This window comes from Carassius carassius, chromosome 26, assembly GCF_963082965.1.
Source record: "Carassius carassius chromosome 26, fCarCar2.1, whole genome shotgun sequence".
NCBI lineage: Eukaryota > Metazoa > Chordata > Actinopteri > Cypriniformes > Cyprinidae > Carassius > Carassius carassius.
The window spans coordinates 8,406,303-8,425,043 of record NC_081780.1 but is presented as its reverse complement, the minus strand read 5'-3'; the positions used below and the strand labels follow the sequence as shown (position 1 = coordinate 8,425,043).

Below are 18,741 nucleotides of genomic sequence, written 5' to 3'. Positions count from 1 at the left end.
TACAGGGGTTTTTTTTGGTCATTTCATAATAAAATATCTATACAGCAGGCTTAATGTGTGAAACTGCGCCCACATTCATAGGTGAGCCTTTTGAAGGACTCGGACCCTGAAGACTTCGGGTTTAGCGTGTCTGACGGAGTCTTGGAGAAGGGGGTTTATGTTAACAATATCCGTCCAGGTGGCCCTGCTGAAATCGGAGGACTCAAGCCATACGATAGACTGCTACAGGTGATTTACTGTAGTTCAGACCCGTGGTATAATGGGACAACAAGTACCATAATACCCCCCCCAATTTACATTTCATTTTCAATAATGGAAACCACACCGTATCAGCAATTTTATCTTTTAAAATGAAATCAAAAGCAGACTTATTTAAATATGTCAAAAGCAGACATATTTAAATGGCTTTCTTTTTGTTGTGTGGCTATTTACTTCCTAATATTTACAAACACAGTTCATATTGCTAATTAATTGTGTACAGCCCAACTTCAAAGTTATTCGTCCAATTTTTGCCAGATTCTGCATTATAAAGTAAATTCCATTTTCATGACTAGATTTCGCTATTCTGTGTTTTCTGCATAGATCGCAAGATCATAGGACCCTAAGTACAGAAAAAGTTATCTAAATTTATGCTTGTTTTGTGTCATAGATAAACCACGTCCGGACTAGAGACTTTGACTGCTGCTTAGTGGTTCCTCTTATAGCAGAGTCCGGGAACAAACTGGATCTAGTCATAAGCCGAAACCCGGTTTCCTCGCAGCCCTCAGAACTAAACCCATTGTCCAATGACGAGGCAGCAAACTGGACTGACTCCAGGGACCCTCTCGAGCAGCCCACCGCAGGGCTGGAGCAGGGCCAGCACAACTCTACGCTAGCGGGACTAGAGAACAGAGACCCCAACAATACTTTATAGCAGAACTCCTCCCAGGTGCCTGCAGTGGAGCGCTTCTCCTCATGGTGCTAAAGCGAACCCTCCCCTCCCTAAAATGGCTCCCTCTAGTGGAGGAAAACGAGAGGGGCCTGTTGTCCTATATAGCACACACCCAGTCCCTATCCTAAGTCAGAGCATGAACCACCATGACTAAGAGGTCCTTTCCTGACAAGCTGGGTGTTTTTACCCTGTGAAAATGGCGGCGAAGACCACACTGACCTCTTGGAAAACCAAATTGTGGGGGGGGGGAAACCTGAAACAGTGCCATCCCTAATTTTTATTGCCAATAAACTAGAATAGTTTTGAGGAGGACTCAAAAAAAGAATGCATAAAAGCAACACTGAGACTTTTACTAACGATATCGGACTGGCCACTGATTGTCCGTATTTGTGTGAGTTTGAATGAGTGCGCGCATGTCCCGAGACTTTATTACGCAAGCCTCCACGAAGTCTGTCAAAGTTTCACGTTTGAAACGCAACTGTCGATCCTCCTATTTTGTGATACTGACACACAAGTGTGCGTATAGTGTATGTCCGTGTATTTCCTTCTATCTGATGCCAAGGTCAGATCCCTTTTCTTCGAGAGATTATACAGCTGTTATGGGGGGGGGGAAATCAGCACAATGAATTCGGTAGCCATTTTTCAATTGTGACTGAATGTGGGTTATAGCCTAATGCATGAGACCTTTTAATCTATTTTGTAGTACTACTGTTAAAAAAAAAACCCACGAGCGCTTGGCTACATGAAGAACACCATGTTTCGGTTCACTGTCCGCTATATCAACGTAAATATGAAATCCAATGTCGCTCATATAATAGAGGGTGGCACAAAGGCACCTTATCTTGAAATTGGACAGATGTCTATTTTTATGAATCGAGGCTGATGATTTATAAGGGATGCGTGTGTTTCTGAGAGATGGCTGGTTAGCATGTACCGAAGCAGATTGACGGCACGGAGAAGGTCATACAGTTCGGAAACTCTGCACTTTGATAGGTAACCGCCGTAGGTCTGCGGTCTCCAGACTCTCGCCCCACATTTTGAGAAAATCCATCATTGGCCCAAAGGATAGAACAGCTTATTTATTCCAACATCAATCTCCTAAATGAAAACGGCAGGCGTTCAAGTAGGTACTCGCATATTGTTTACTCCGCTGTCTGTGATAAATGAGAATATTACGGCGAACAAATTCATCTCATTTGCTTAAATTTGCAGTATCCACTTCTGACAAAAACACAAGCATGGGGTTGATGTCCATGAGTAAAAAAAAATCCTGAAAAGATTTCTGTATTCCTCCCCACATTGTTAAAATTGTTATCAATCATTATGGTAATTTGTATATGGTACTGTTATGGTTTAAATGTCTCATCTGATATTTTTTTCCAGACTGTGTAAGCCCGAAGGGTACGCAATCCATTTGTAAAGAGAAAAAAAACGAAGTGTCAAATCATGAGAGAATGGATTCATTCTACCTTATGTGGTAGACCAATAAACATCTCATTTGTAGCTCTACTTGGAAATAAATAATGTAAGTAAAGAAAAAAAAACATGCCATAAGTAAGCTGCTAATGGCAATGAAGACCCTCACCCACCTGTGTGAAACCGTGCTTTTGATTGAGTGACGTCACCCTCGTTGTCAGTGCTCAAAGATCCTGTCTACTCACTATTTTCTAATGGCACATTGTGGTCCAACTCCTGAACCGAACAAAAACCTCATCAAGCCCACTTGATGGAGAACGTCTGACGATGATGAAAAGGTGTCTTTTGTTGTCGTTTTATTTCAGATAAACTTTCAGGTACGGGTTCATTCCCCAAACTCATGTTTCTCAATTCGCTTGAAACAAATCTTGAATTATGGTTTTCAAGCCCTGATTCAAAGTTAGTTGTCACTTTCATTACGCTTTCCTTGACCTTGACCTATGTTTGTTACAACACTTCACTGTGTTACTACAAATACACGCCGGTCAAGTGAAACAAGTCATTTTTATGTTCCATTTGTGGAAACGTTTAGTGAAGTCAAGCACTGCCAGTTAAAATAGTGGGTGTTCATTTTCAGTATACAATAATTTTATGATTCAATGTCACGGTTATGTCCCTAAAATATTGTATTTTTATTTCTAATGGACAGGTATTATGAGCTGTAAAGTATTTTTGTACAAATTTAATACTTTGTTAGCATGATGTTTATCGTCTATGTATACATTTGGGGATTCCTACAGCTGTAATCCTTTGTATGGCCGACGAACAGAGAAACAATAAAACAACATGCAGAGTGAAGAGATGACACCGAAATGCTCTTTTGATTTAATCAGACATCTTATGTTATACAATTTTAAGATCCCCTGCCACTCACATTGACATAACAGTACAGATTTAGGATACAAGAAAATTACAAAATTATACAGTGAACAATGAACTTAACATCATCTGAATATGAAATTATAAATAATATTAATTTCTTTCACTCGTTATTATTCATAAAACATGCCCTTCAAACAAGAGCCTCCAACATTAGCAAAATAAAGTGCAAAGAGGGTCACACCCTGGACGAGAAGCACCACATCTTAAAAATTAGCCTTTCACTATCAATTCCTGCCACATCACTCATATCATTTTCCATTCAACTGCATTCACAATTATTTGAGATAAATATTTGTACATACTGATTTCACCCTTTGCTGCAAGAGTGCACTTTCCACTAATAAATTGGTTTCTTGGCTAGAATATTGTCTGCTTCATATGCAATAGTAATATTGATTGCCCTTACCTTTTACGTTTGCACGGTTTTTGTTCTAACTAAATCTAAATCTAAATTGAAACTCACTGATGCCATTTGGTTCATTTTAGAAGTTCACTTTTGCCTGTGTAGACCTACTATTGATTAGATTCACTTCTTTGAATTCCCTCCTTAAAGGTAACACATCATAAAAATCTGACTTTTTCCATGTTTAAGTGCTATAAACAGGTTTTCGGAACAATCCAGTAAGTTTGTCTGCAAGCCTGCAAAAACAAGCCGCTCAGATTTCGCTCTCCCCGTGGCATAGAAAGGTGATATTATAATTATAATATTACCGCCCCTTAATCTGCACATTTCCACCCACGACACTGCCACTGTGTTTTCGCAAGCGACAACGGTACATTTTCAAAATGATATGAAAAATAATTTGTGGGTTTTTATGAGCAGGAACTTCACATTCTAGGGACACCTGAGACCCATTACATATCGGAAAAATGGGCATAACAGGTCTCCTTTAAACTTGAATAGGCGAGTATACAATGACACGTCTGGTGTGCGATACTTGTGAGATACTTTTTCTTCCCATTCTCTCTCAAATGAGAACGGCTTGGCTTTTTAAATGGATGTGTATGGCAGAGAGGCATCGATTAGAGTTCAGTACGTTACTATTACTATATTAGGGCTCAAAGAACTTTTAGTGCCTATAGTTACATTACGATGTGTCAAAATCACAGTATGATAAATGTCATGGACATTAATGACTATTGATGTCGGTTTTAGTTAGCTTAGCATACAGACAGCTGATTATGTAGAGTCTGCATACTTGCTACTTGACTGTCATTTGGCTAGCAGATGCTTTCCATTCAGAAAAGCATTTGCAGCTCTTGTCTCCCTGAGTAAGCAAGTGGTGAGTGTCATGCTCAAGGAACAGTGCTGATGGAGTGGGATTGATCTCACTATCTCTTCTCTTAGAAGCAAAGATACATAACCATTAAGCTTTCACTCGTTTGAACCATTTCTACTACTTTAAATTATAAGCAGCTTACAGCTTGACAAGCAGCAGTTCAAAGCAGCTTTCCTAAAACTACTCTGGTTGTGTCACGTTTGCTGTTAGAAGGGAGAGCTCCATCTGGTGCTCACTCGGGGTACAGACTCACAAGCAGTTATGATTACCAAGGTTGTTTATTTTTCTAAAGCTTTTGGTGGTTCAGTAATTTAAATCTACTTAACAGCTGTTTTTGTGTAACAAGAATTACTCTATATAATGAAGATGATTAGTGCATGTTGGAAATTAAAGATGATATATTTTGAAACCATATTTTCAAATACAAGTGCTCTATTCATAGAATTGCTTTCTCCATTGAAAGATTTGTCTCATCTGAATCAGGAGAGAAATATGCACAGATCGTTTATTCTATTTAGAATTAGTTTAGAAATTCTGTTTCGTTTTTATTTCTAATTAATTCTATTCTGTTTAGAAACCAAAACCGGTCTAAATAAATATGTTGGTGGATTTTGATGTGAGAGGACAGCAGGTTTATGGACTTTTTCACTTATGGATTACATCCTGAAATATTCACGATTTAAAGTTAAATTCCATTAATTATACATTTCTTTCTTACAAACACACAGATTTTCACTTCACAGTTTGTTAATGGACCGGAGTCATTTGCTTCACTTGTTGTGATGCTTTTATCAGCTATTTGCCTCTCAATCTGACGGCACCCATTCACCGCAGTGGATCCAGTGGTGAGCAAGTGTTGTAAAGCTAAATTTCTCCAAATCTGTTTTGATGAAGAAACAAACTCATCTACATCTTGGATGGCCTGAGCGTGAGTGCATTTTCAGCATATTTTTATTTTGGGGTGAAATATTCCTTTAAGATCGCTGGTAATGTACCTATACTTTTTCTATTAGCCTGTAATAGCTGATATGGTGTAAAAGGAAAAACAAGGATTGGAAATAGAAAAGGAACCAGTGCTATGTGCCACATGAAAGAAATGATGTGATGGAAAGCATCCCCTGAATGCGATAAGCCATAAGGTTACTCAGAAACACATACAGGGGATGCAGGAGACAGTGTACTTCCAAATGAATTATGTGGCCATGTCCCCGAGGCTGGCTCCAGATAGACTTTAATGAAATGCTGTGTGGACTCCATAAAGAGCTGGCTTCCACCTCAAGCTCCTGAGGGAAAGCAACGGCAGTGGTGCATTTTGTTAAGCATGCCCAAGAGAGACTGTGAGCAACTTATGCATTAAATCTGGCACTAAACAAATCCCACCAGCATGTCATTACATGGCCGAAACCAGCACACAAAAGAGAAAGACAACAGTATTCTCTTTGGAGATGAGGTTGTAATTAAACCTGAAGAAAATTACTTTGCACCCACTGCTGGGGTTATAAAATAAGTGGAATATTAAAAATAGCGCAATGAATTGTCTTGAGTATGAGCGTGTGTCGGTTTAATATGAGGTGGAGCTCTCCGCGGGGTCTTTTACTTGTATTAGCTGATTAACACCACAAAGGAAGGAAGCAGGTGCAGGAAACCCTTCTGAGAATGGAAAAGAGATGACAGAAGACTGCCTGGATTCTCCAGCGTACCTGTCGGGAAATTTAAATTTAAGGCGTTTGGAATGAATTATGTAAAGTAGAATCGTGATTTAATTTGGATGTGTGCTAATTCATGTCCTCCAAGGTCATCTCCTGATGCTTTATATAATAGCGTATACTTAGAAGTGCAAATCTGGTGGGGGACCAAAACAGAGTGTTTGGGGGATGATTGGTCATTTTAGAAAATGCAAAACTAGTCTTCCAAATGTCATTTTTATTTTCATTTACATTGTCATATGTCAGGAATTGTATAAATCAGGAAGACTGGGTGAAGTTGTCATGAGGTCTACATCTAAATAAACTTATATGCTTAAAAGTAGCTAAAGGAGACTTGAAAAATTCTGGGGTGTCCAAGAAAGAGGTAATATTGAGGGTTAAAAAATTCCCAAAAAGTGTCTGCATAAGAGGATTTACCAGTCCTTCTATAATTTCAGAGTACATTTCATGTCCACTGATGTTGATTATATTTTTTTCTAACAAATTTCTTATCCATTATGTGAACAGCTTATCTAAAAAAAAAAAAAGAAATGACTCTGATATCCTCTATTTTTTTTTCTGTGTCTGTTTTTGACATGAAAGGGCCGTGAGTTCAAAATAATGAATAAAAATGCTAGTCAACATTATAATAAATTTCTAAAATCTGCATGTCAGAAAAAATAAACCAAAACACTAAAAATGGTTTATTACAACACCATGTGACCAGCATCATTTGGACATTTTCTTGTTTCTTGTAGATTTTGAACACAATATTGTAAGTGTCCTCTTTTTTTTCATCAATATTTTATTAAAAAAAATCCTGTCTTGACTGTGTTGACAATATCACAATGATATCTGCAAAAATATGATTCTTAGATTCAACAATCACTGTACGTACATGTCCATAACAGATTACAATTTCACCAAGATAAATATCCTTCCCTTGTAATACTAAAAGGGTGTTTAATATTTAAGCTTTGCAACTAGGCTACTGTACACATATGAAAGGCTATAAGGCTATAAAATGAATCGAAGCCATTTTGATGTAAAAGTGATCCATATAGTTGTCAAAATTCACAATAAGTTATAAAATTGTTGTGTCATAATTTTTAAATGGTACTTCAAAGCCGTTTATATTTCTACTTTATCTACTGTTTTTGTATTTTGTATTCGTTTGCCCTTATAATTTTACCTCGTCAAGTTTTTAAATAGCTGTATGAACTGTCTAAACGATTCTGACTGAATCGCGAATCATTCACACAGTTACCAGCTAATGATTCATTAAATAGAACCGATTCAATCGAGCAACAAACGATGCATTATGCTTTCTTCTTTGATACTTCAGAGTGGAAGTAGGTTTACTTTTAGGATAAAAGAATAATTTATATTACCAAAGTCAATTATACAGCTGTATTATTTAGCTACATGTTTTATATTATTATCTTTAATAATTTACTATTACATGGGCATTTGACAGTCAGTTAAACGTTTTGTGTTTTATACGTTTTGTTTAGCAGTCATGTAACGCAATGATAACTTAAGTATAATATTACTTACTGTAAAGTGTATTTGAGGATGTCTCACTATCCACAGCATTAAAAACAAACACGTATTATAATAATAAATGCATACTAATCTTACAGTTGGTGGTTTCTATCATCCGCTAGGTGGCAGTAAGCACGTATTTGAAGTATGGAATGAAAAGAAAAACCACAGAAAGAGACGATAGAGAGCGTCGTATTATCTCTTGTGTTTATGAGTAAATGATACGCGTTTAATTCGATCAAACATGAATGAGGAGAAGTATCCGCGATCATCCATTGAGGATGATTTTAATTATGGCACGAACGTCGCGACGGCGAGTGTCCACATCCGGATGGGTGAGTCGCAGTTTACATGTATTTAAACGCCTTTGGTGTCTACGTAATCAGTAATATAGTCCATTTAAAAACATTGACAGGAAATGAATAACATGTACAACAGCTGGAGTGGGATCCCCGTTTCATTTCAATTATTTATTTCACCTTGTTTCTTTATGAGGTCCAGGTAAACAGGAGACTTCTGGCGCAATCTTAAATCAGCTGTCATGAGGCTCATTCATTTATTTGCATTGCAGTTCTTTGCAATGTTCAGACTTAAAATCTGACTATTAGTTTTCTTAGAAATCTGACATGTTTCTTATTTAGTTGTCAAACCTGCTTATCGAGGTTTAGTATGACCGGTAGACATCTTGTTTAAAAATATAAATAAACCCAGTGAAGTTTTAGGAAATGTAGTATGATATTTCCGGTTGAAGAGTTGATGCTCAAGTGTTATTTCTCTTTAGATTTCCTCCGCAAGGTCTACACCATCCTGTCATTGCAGATTATCGTCACCACTGCTGTGTCTGCCCTTTTCATGCTCTGTAACCCCATTAAAAACTTTGTGCACGAAAGGTAAGAGCACATGATCCTCCCCTGTTGGTTCGCCACATCATTGTGGCTGTTAAATGATTCTAACTGCACTTTAATCTATGTCAATATATCAATGTGATGCACTGTGTTCATTTTTCAGTCCCGTGCTGGTGTTGATATCTGCTATCGGGTCCCTTATCCTTCTCCTTGCCTTGGCTGTGTACCGTCACCAGCACCCCATCAATCTTTACTTGCTGTTTGGATTTGTGAGTATGCCACAAAACTTTATATAGGTATGTGCATATATGTATGCACTTCATATTATGAAGAACTGTAATGTAATGCCTATATATGTTTATGCAGACTCTGTTGGAATCTCTGTCTGTAGCCACTGCGGGTATGTTCATTAATTTTCTTCATTTATAGAAGTCCACTCACATAATATTAATGGATACTTCCTTGAAGGATCATCTGATACCATATTTTTCTGCTTTTAGTGTCATTTTATGAGTACACCATAGTGCTCCAGGCCTTTGTGCTCACGTCTGCTGTGTTCCTGGGTCTCACTGCCTACACTTTCCAGTCTAAAAGAGACTTCAGCAAACTCGGAGCCAGGTAATTCTCTCTTTCTCGTCCGCTGAAGACCCGGATCTGTCACATTCATCACAGTAACTGAGTGCAAGAATTATTGTTTTAATCCATTTACTCCTGAATCTGTGTGGAATGATGTTCTTGCGTTGTGGCAGAAGTTGTCTCTGGAGAAACATTCTTCTTTCCGGTCATTAAAATGTAATGTAAGAAAAAAATGGGGGTCCATGAGTCATAACTCTGTTATATGATGTGATGCATAGTCCACTCATCGGCATGGGAAGTCGCTGGGAGGAAAAATTAATGTATTTTTATGAGGAGGACTGAAGAATTTCTTCAGTCATATTATTGGTCCTGCTTTTCAACTCCAACAGGTTGTCTGTCCTTTGTTTGGTTTTTAATAATGCAAATGCGAAAAAAAATCCTAATTGGTCATTTTTTTCCTAGTCTGTTTGCTGGCCTGTGGATCTTGATCATTGCAAGCTTTATGAGGGTGAGTCTAAGGCTAAATTCAACGGAATGATCCAGGTTTAATACAAGTTTAAGGATGATTTAAGTATATATATTGGTGGGTTTTTGTTAAATGTGAGCCAAAATCATCACAATTAAAAGAACCAAAGACTTAAACTAATTCAGTCTGTGTGTGTTCGAATGTATTTAATACATTAGTTTTACAATTTGAGTTGAATTACTGAACTAAATGAACTTTTCCACGACATTCTAATTTGTTGAGATGCACCTGTATAAATAGTTTATTTTATATTTATATATTATTTATCAAATTGATTGACTTGAATTTGTCAAGAGTCATACAGTCAAGTGGCTTCATTTAATTTCAAGACACATTTCATCAACTGTGCAACTCTGTGTCCTTCAGCTTTTCTTCTACAATGACACGATGGAGTTGGTCTTCGCTGGGGCTGGAGCTCTGCTGTTCTGCGGGTTCATTATTTTCGATACTCACTTGCTGATGCATAAGCTGTCACCGGAGGAGCACGTCCTGGCATCCATCAACCTGTACCTGGACATAGTCAACCTGTTCATCTACATCCTGCGCATCCTCGACTCCATGAAGAAACACTGAATGTTAGATGCTCCTCTTCACTTTCTGAAGTGAATTCTGGGTGTAATGCTGGGAGTGGTATTAAAATAATATTCTTTCATTTAATAGATTCCATGTATAATAAATAATGTTGTAACTAATCAAATAATAATAAAGATCTGCACACAAAAAATGTATACAACAATCTAAAATATTTATTTGAATAAAAGTCTTCAAAAAATCACTGAATATAAGACATTAATGTCTTTGCATTGCAGTTCTTGCAGTGTTCAGAATTAATGGAGTATGTGTGCTATTCTTCTAATTGGGCATTAACAGCAAAAATGTTGCTTCATTTCTGCCATTAGTTGAGCTGAAGCTCCTCAAGACACTCTTATTGTAATGTAGTTTCCCAACCAGCTGCATACTTTCAGCTTGCAAATCGGTATTTGTAATTTAATGGCCGCATGTGAATTTTGCAAACCTGATTGTACAACTTAACTTGATCTGCTGTGTTGATTAGATTTCTGTTTTAAGTCGACTGTAGTGTGATTTTGTAATCCATGGTGATTTTGCATATTTAATTAGGTGTTGTGAATCAGTGTTTATGGATTGGGAACAAACTGTATTTGAAGCCTGAGACTCTTTTCTTTAATTTGGACTTGTATGTGGGATCTTAATGAATAACTTAAACTCTAATTAAACAATCTTGCAAAAAAAAAAAAACTATAATGAAATCAAAATGCAAAGATTTTAAAATGTAGTTAAGCACTGTTGTATTTGCAGCAGTTTTTGGTGTCACAATAGAACATTCACTAAACAATGTTAAAGCAGCATGCAGTCACTTTCAAATGTATCAAACTATTTTTCATTATGTCAGTCTGCTCATTTTTAATAAACCAAAAAATTACAAAATAATTGAGAACATAATATTCAGGGACCTCTATATGTCTTTATCCAAAGTGCAATAAAGATCATAATAAAATATTAATTATTATCATAAAACATAAATATATTGCTGTCATTGATTTTTTTTTAAGGACAAAATGGTCATATATAAAAACTGAGATGTCATAAAATTGTATGTTTTTGGTGTAAAATGAAAATAAAATTATTTGAATCCATATTTGTTGTTTTCATGTACAACAGAAAGTTACCACCCTCGAATCTGATTGGTCAAGGAAAATAACAAAGTGCTGATGCCCTGTCATTGCATAAAAAACACAGAATAATAAAGATAAAAATAACTTTTGCCACGTTCAAAGTGTAAGTATGAGCTTCTGCATACTTTCACTTTAACATGACATCATAAATGAGTTCTGCTTCGAGTTTGATTGAAATCGGTCAGTTTGAACCATTTATTGATCTCTTTGCATCAAAAATCTGAATGTCTATCAGTAGATCAGGGTTATTAAAGTGATGTACGTTGGTTTATTCGAGTTGAGAGATTTCAGTTGTGGGGGCTCTTCCTGTTTGGCCTTAGATCTGGAGTGACGGAGAACATAGATGCAGTGTCACTGGATCACTGATAGGTGGCAGTATCACACACTCAACCGCGCGGCACTGACTGGAAAAAAGATTTTAAACCCAACCCAGCAACCCCAGTTTAAAAGAGGAATAACTTCATTATCTAAGAACATTGACAACATTGTGTAATTATAAACGGTTCGTTAGTTAACAGGTAGAAATAGAGTTAACAGGTTTCAGATATATTTGGGTTACAAATATCTTTTTAATGGAAGGTGGAAACTTTTCTTTCTTAAAATATTAATAGCAAATTACCTAAAAAAAGGTAATTTGGTAAGATTAACTGGACAAGATGATGTATGTATAATAACATATATGATTATGATTTATGATACAATGATGTCATACTGAAATATTCAATAAATATGCGTTTGTGTGTGTGTCTCTTTTATTTATTTTTATAAGATTTATCATACATTGATGTCATAGTGAAATAAAGTGTGTGTGTGTGTGTATATATATATACTTTTTTTTTTTTTTTTAATGTTGAAAATGAAAATTTTGAGTGCATTTTTGGAGTCATTTAACTTCTTCCCGTCCAATCAAACCTGATCTCCTGTGCTGCTGACCCTAAGTGGACTTCATTTCTGGATTATATGCGTGTACATAAGAGAGTGGGTATTAAAAAATCATGAGAGGAGAGCTCTATTTGATCTCAGTTTAAGAAGTCACATGATTTGCCATCCACACTACTAGATCCCCCTCACCCGTTCTGTTCAGAAAGACCCAGGGAGAGATGGGATGGAGAAATCCACTTAAAATTCCAGGGTGGCTGGTTCTTGAAGGATGGGGGCACTCAGAAATTCTTGTGTGATGACAGCAAGGCTTTGATGTCAGTGTTTTTGTCTCAGGAGAAGCAGGGCAGTCTTGAGACAAGAGGGAAAGATCCTATTCTCTAGAGACACTGATTCACTTTACAGCTCAGACTATACACACAATCATATAGGCTGGGAAATTTAAAGCACACCATCCGTGTAAATCTGATCGCTTTTCAAAGCCTTAGTGAGGTGATTTATTTAGTTAAGAGTCTCCTTATGGCACACGTCTGGAAGATTCTTGTTAATGCATTCTCCTACCTCTTTTTTTGTTATTCCCGTATAATTTTCCTAGCCCTTATTTATAGCATTTCATCATACTATAAGAAGGTGGCACAGCATGTTTCTGTCTGATGTTTCTTGGCAGGTTTAGTTTGATGGAGTGGGTGGTTTGGCATTCTCTCTAAAGGATTCAGAGGTGTTTTCGTTTAGCCTTTTTTGCCTATTTGCACTGTTTGCTGTTTTATTGTTAACAATAAAAGTCCTGCCACACACACGTTTATAGACAAGCTGTGTATACAATATTAAAGAACAGATTTATCAATGTTTAAAAGAGATTAAAGAATTTGGGCATGCAATTGGAAAGAAACAAAAGAGTCTCAAAATTAACTGTTTCCATACATCAGGATTCCCAAGGAAAATCTGGAAGTATCAGGGAAAATATTGATTCCCAGACCTGGAAAGGCATGCAAAGCCTTAAAGTAATGGAAAGATTATAGAAATTTCTGTGGTTGATTAAAATTTCTATCCAGTACAAATTTTAAATATTTTTTTTTTCTTTTTTTATAAAATGGAAAAATAGAAGTTTTAGTTTTATTTTTTAAATAGGGTTAAATAAGGCTTAAATGTTTGAATTCAGAAAGCCAATGTTCATAATAAAGTCATTCCTAACCCTTAGATGACATCTTGTCTGGGAAAACCACACGTGCTTGGCAGGGCATTATTAATATTCAGTATATTTGTTTAGCTATCTGTATTCTTGAAATCAATGACACTTGCATCAAGAGTCAGTGCCCATCCCCAGTAACCACGCTGCAGTGTTCTCTACCTCTACCTTTAAGCCTACTGTATTTTCCGGCGGGGTGATAATGTATGGGGGGCAGAGCAGATCTAAAGCTCTTGGCTCAGACAGCCCATTCTCCTGCTCAGCCTTTGATGTCCTGCTTTCATTGCTTCTCTTTTGCCGGGACACTGACGAGAACCTTTGGGCATAATGCACTCGTTGCTTTTGTTGGTTCTGTCTTTCTCCTCCACACCACAGGGGAATTTTTTCCTGACTGGCACAAACAGACTCAAACAACCTCACCTTACTGATGACTTCTGCTTCTCCTTGCAGGGCCTGTACAACATCTTCATATCCTTCTTCTTGCATTGTGCTGTCATTTGGCAAGGTCAAATTTCCTCCTGTGAAGCACTCTGGTGTAAATTCTAGCCACTTGTTTCAGGTTCAGGTTCAAACCCCTTAATTATGGGATATTTATATATATATATATATATATTTATATATATACAGTACAGACCAAAAGTTTGGAAACATTACCATTTTTAATGTTTTTGAAAGAAGTTTCTTCTGCTCATCAAGCCTGCATTTATTTGATCAAAAATACAGAAAAAACTGTAATATTGTGAAATATTATTACAACTTAAAATAATAGTTTTCTATTTGAATATACTTTACAAAATATAATTTATTCCTGTGATGCAAAGCTGAATTTTCAGCATCATTACTCCAGCCTTCAGTGTCACATGTAACATCCAGTCTATCACATGATCATTTAGAAATCATTCTAATATTCTGATTTATTATGAGTGTTGGAAACAGTTCTGCGGTCTAATATATTTGATGAATAAAAGGTTAAAAAGAACTGCATTTATTCAAAATAAAAAAAAATTCTAATAATATATTTTCTTTACTATCACTTTTTATCAATTTAACACATCCTTGCTGAATAAAAGTATTGATTTTATTTAAAAAAAAGAAAGAAAAAAAATTACTGACCCCAAATTACTGACCAGTAGTGTATATTGTTATTACAAAATATTTATATTTTAACTTCTTTTTTTTTCTTTTTATTCATCAAAGTATCCTAAAAAAGTATCACATGTTCTGAAAAAATATTAAGCAGCAGAACTGTTTCCAACTTTGATAATGAATCATCATATTAGAATGATTTCTAAAGGATCATGTGATAATGATCCTAAAAATTCAGCTTTGCATCACAGAAATAAATGATAATTTAAAGTATAATAAATTTAAAAACAATTATTTTAAATTGTAATAATATATCACAATATTACATTTTTTCTGTATTTTTGATCAAATAAATGCATACTTATTTCAAAAACATTAAAAATAGTAATGTTTCCAAACTTTTGGTCTGTACTGTATATATATATATATATATATATATATATATATATGTATATAAAACACATTTTCATGTTTAAAAGGTTATCGTATTTCTTTAAGTATGTAAATCTTAGTGATTTTTACAGCCTTAGGCTGTACCAAGCTGTGGCATCTTGTAAAACTCATAGATTTTTCCTGTGACCAAAGATATATATACATAGATAGCAGCTGTTTCTGTGGGCCACTATACATAAGCTGTCCTCCATACTGGAATGGCCAAAGCCGGTCCTTAGCATATCTTAACAGACGATATTGCTGAACTAAAACAAGATGAATGCATTCGCAAACATGACAGTAAAAAGTTACCATAGTTTAAAAACCAGTAATATTAAGTTTTGCCGTGATTTTGACTGTGAGTGACAACAGGCTGATGCATCGATGTGTCTGGTTGAATGTGGATTGTACATATATAAATTTAATGGTGATATGGACTTGTGTATTCTCATTGAATTAGAATTAGAATTTCTGTGGATTCTGATTGGCTGACGGTGTTTTTATCATTCATAAGCTCTTTAAAGAAGAGGAGAGAGAAGTCCAAAATAATTTTAGCAGGAACCCATATTATGCCTGTCAACTGAGCTTAAATATTAATTTTGGATTAGTCTAACATATCTGAAGCTCACATATACACTTTTTTTGCCCTTCAGTCCTTCCTACGTGATCCGAAGGTGAATCGTCCAATGTTATGATTCTCATAAGAGCCATTATATGAGTTGTAATAGAAAGAACATTTCAATTGATTCTCAACAGACCGAATCTTTCTGATGTACCCGCTCCATCGCCCAGAGGCAGATATAAATGGAACATACCTGTTCGTACCCAGACTGCACCTGCTTAACACAAGTTACCAGATGTCTGGAAAATTCAAGGGCATGAAATGACTCAGTTTTCATGGTTACCGCCATTTCATTTGCCTGCTTCATTTTTGGCATTCCAGATAGTGTTTTTGTTATTGTTGTATTTCCTCTATGAAAGGTGACCTGACAGGGCAAATTCACGTGGCTCCCATGGGCAATCATGGTGGGCCGAGCTGCTATGTGATGTGGAACAGGACAAATAATCACCCGACCAGCTGTTTATTTTCACCTGTCCTCTCTGGCCACCACACCAGCTTCCTCTGGACCACGGCGGGAAGCACGGCTGATCGATCAGTGCCCCCTGTAGAGGTTAATTGGCGTAATGCGTAAATGATCCTGCATATGTGTGTATGATTGCATGCACATTGCCATCATTCTTCTTTACCAAGACAGAATTTATAGACAAGCCTCAGAATTGTGCAATTCTTCAAACCTTTTCAACCTTGAAAACCAGAGATTGCTTTTTTGAGAGATTAAAGCTCAATGGATGAATGCTCTTCCAGGTGGCTGTTGCACAAGGCTTTATGTATTTGGTAAGTAGACATCAACATTCCAGTTGCATGACGTGACTTTTACCAAACCAACATGATGTTGGTGATGGTAAACATCGGCACCCATTCTATCAACTTAAATATGTGAATGCTTGGAATTTTTTTCAGAAATAATCACTCATTTTGCTCAGGAGAGCAACAAGCAACTTTGCCTGCAGCGTACATGGAGCGAGACCCACCACAGTGTAGTCACCCAACAACTGTTCAGAAGCCGCAAGACCGGACCGTAAAACTTGGCCCACTTTATTTTTACAATCCTCCCTTAAAGGTTCAGAAAACCTGTGGAACAAATGATGCAATAACTGTTAACTAATTAAAATAAAGATTAAGTGTATACGTATATACAGAGGTGGGTAGAGTACCCAAAAACTGTACTCAAGTAAAAGTAAAAGTACTTCTAGAAATATTTACTCAAGTAAAAGTAAAAGTACTAGTCTTGAATAGTTACTTGACTAAGAGTAAAAGAGTATCGGATAAAAAATCTACTCAAGTAGTTAGTTACTAGTTACTTTGGGTCATATATACTGTACTGAGCCTATTTTTATTTAGATATATAGATAAAATGTATGTAATGTATGTGTGCGTGTATAAATGTATATATTTCATCAGCCTTTACTCCAATTTATGTAATTTATTATAAAACCCTGTCTGTTTACTTAAGTAACAGATATAGGTGTCATGCCATAACATATTTTTAATACGACTGACTTTATATTAAATGTGAATTTAACATTGAAAGTTAATGTGATATAAATATTGCTACTAATCTTTCATTGTTCAGAAAGAGAGCAAATAACATTTACATTATTAAAGATAATTTTCACTGACAGTCTAGATTTCAATCACTCTCAGAAACTCCCATTAAAATCACTGAAACTGTTAACACTGTGAAATCAATATCTTAATTAAAGATTCGTACACACATCTGCACTTTGTTGTTCCTGCGAGAGAATTCGCCAGAAAGAGGTCTCCAGTCAGTGAGCGAGTGAAGGAAGCACCGGCATTTTAGCGATGACTCATCGGAACACCTCTGATTGGCCAATGCTTTAATAAGCTCAAAAGAATCATGTGTGATTGGTTATAATGCGCAGCGCTGTATAAACGCATCTATCTCTGGCTAAGCGCCAGCAAGCAATCACAGATCTGAATTTAGCAGCTGATAATATGACTCGCTGAACGTACTTGCACAGGTGTGATTGTATTAAAATTAATAAAATCTTAATCGGCTATTTTTTGTCTTTTGGAAGCTGCATTCAACTTGACTCCCCTCTGTTATAAGCCACACAGGTACAACAAACTAATGTCACAGTGGTATCGTGTACTGTAATCGAATGTAGCCCAAGTTATTACCTGTTGAACAGTAGACAGCACGCGCGGTGTTCATCTAATAAGGATCTCCATCGCTAGCAAATAATAGCCTTTGCAGATTTCAATTCAGTGCAGTTCCAGCCACGTTTTCAACGCTCTTTCTGTTCTTAAACGTTACAACTCCGAGTGAACCACTTCAGATGCTCAGCGCGTGCGGCAGGGAACTGAACGACTCATTCAAACTGATTCATGAACCAATTCACTGGTTTGCCGATTGGTTTGATCAAGCCTTTGAACAGAATTGACTCAAAAGAATGAATCATTCGCGAATGGGCATCGCTCATTGCCCAGAGAAAAGTAGACGGCGCGTTTGGAATAAACTGAAGCATTATAACATTTATTGCATTAAGATAAAGTAACGAGAGGAGCGTAACACACAGTAACGAAGTAAAAGTACAGATTTTTCCCCAAAAATTTACTCAAGTAAGAGTATAAAGTACCCATCTTTAAATATACTCCGAAAAGTATTCGTTACCCCAAAAAATTACTCAAGTAAATGTAACTCGTTACTACCCACCTCTGCGTATATATGCACTACTGTTCAAAAAGTGTGAGGTCGGTAATATGTTTTTAAGAAATTGACACTTTTAATCAGCAAGGACGCATTCTGTTCTTTTGAACCATGTAGTCATCACGATCTATACAAAAATGTGAAGCTGACCACTGCTTCCAACTAAGAAAACTTTCTTGAGCACCAAACCAGCATATATTAGAATCATTTCTAAAGGATCATGTGACAATGAAGACAGGAGTAATTCAGCTTGGCTATAACAGGAAAAAATATATATATGTTTAATATATTAGAATTGTATTAATATTTCACAATTTTACTGTTTTTTAATCAAACAAATTCAGCATGGGTAAGCATAAGAGACTAATTTTGAACATTAAAAACTTTTGTACTATAGTATATTTAATTTACTCTCTAAACCTTAG

The 18,741-nt window shown here is 36.2% G+C and overlaps 2 protein-coding genes across 11 annotated transcripts in view; both read left to right on the top strand.

The window, feature by feature from the left end:
• LOC132105699 (glutamate receptor-interacting protein 1-like) overlaps nt 1–3,209 on the top strand; it is a 265,793-nt gene extending 262,584 nt beyond the window's left edge. For all 10 annotated transcript variants that reach the window (XM_059511015.1, XM_059511011.1, XM_059511014.1 and 7 more), the window contains 2 exons: nt 82–228; nt 650–3,209. In XM_059511015.1, the coding sequence (XP_059366998.1) occupies nt 82–228; nt 650–913 (411 nt within the window). In that variant the 3' untranslated portion in view covers nt 914–3,209. The remainder of the gene's footprint in view (nt 1–81; nt 229–649) is intronic.
• Nucleotides 3,210–7,946: 4,737 nt separating this feature from the next.
• On the top strand, nt 7,947–10,521 carry LOC132106268 (protein lifeguard 4-like). Its single transcript, XM_059511903.1, has 7 exons — nt 7,947–8,134; nt 8,581–8,689; nt 8,808–8,913; nt 9,011–9,044; nt 9,145–9,262; nt 9,683–9,728; nt 10,113–10,521. The coding sequence occupies exons 1-7, from the start codon at nt 8,044–8,046 to the stop codon at nt 10,317–10,319; spliced, it is 711 nt and encodes a 236-aa protein (XP_059367886.1). The 5' UTR covers nt 7,947–8,043; the 3' UTR covers nt 10,320–10,521.
• Nucleotides 10,522–18,741: the final 8,220 nt, after the last annotated feature.

Bases quoted from the DNA above. Each gene is read 5' to 3' on its own strand.
- LOC132106268 (XM_059511903.1), top strand. From the start codon at position 8,044: ATGAATGAGGAGAAGTATCCGCGATCATCCATTGAGGATGATTTTAAT. The intron at 9,263-9,682 runs GTAATTCTCTCT...TTTTTTTCCTAG, and splicing joins TTCAGCAAACTCGGAGCCAG to TCTGTTTGCTGGCCTGTGGA. The intron at 9,729-10,112 runs GTGAGTCTAAGG...TGTGTCCTTCAG, and splicing joins TCATTGCAAGCTTTATGAGG to CTTTTCTTCTACAATGACAC.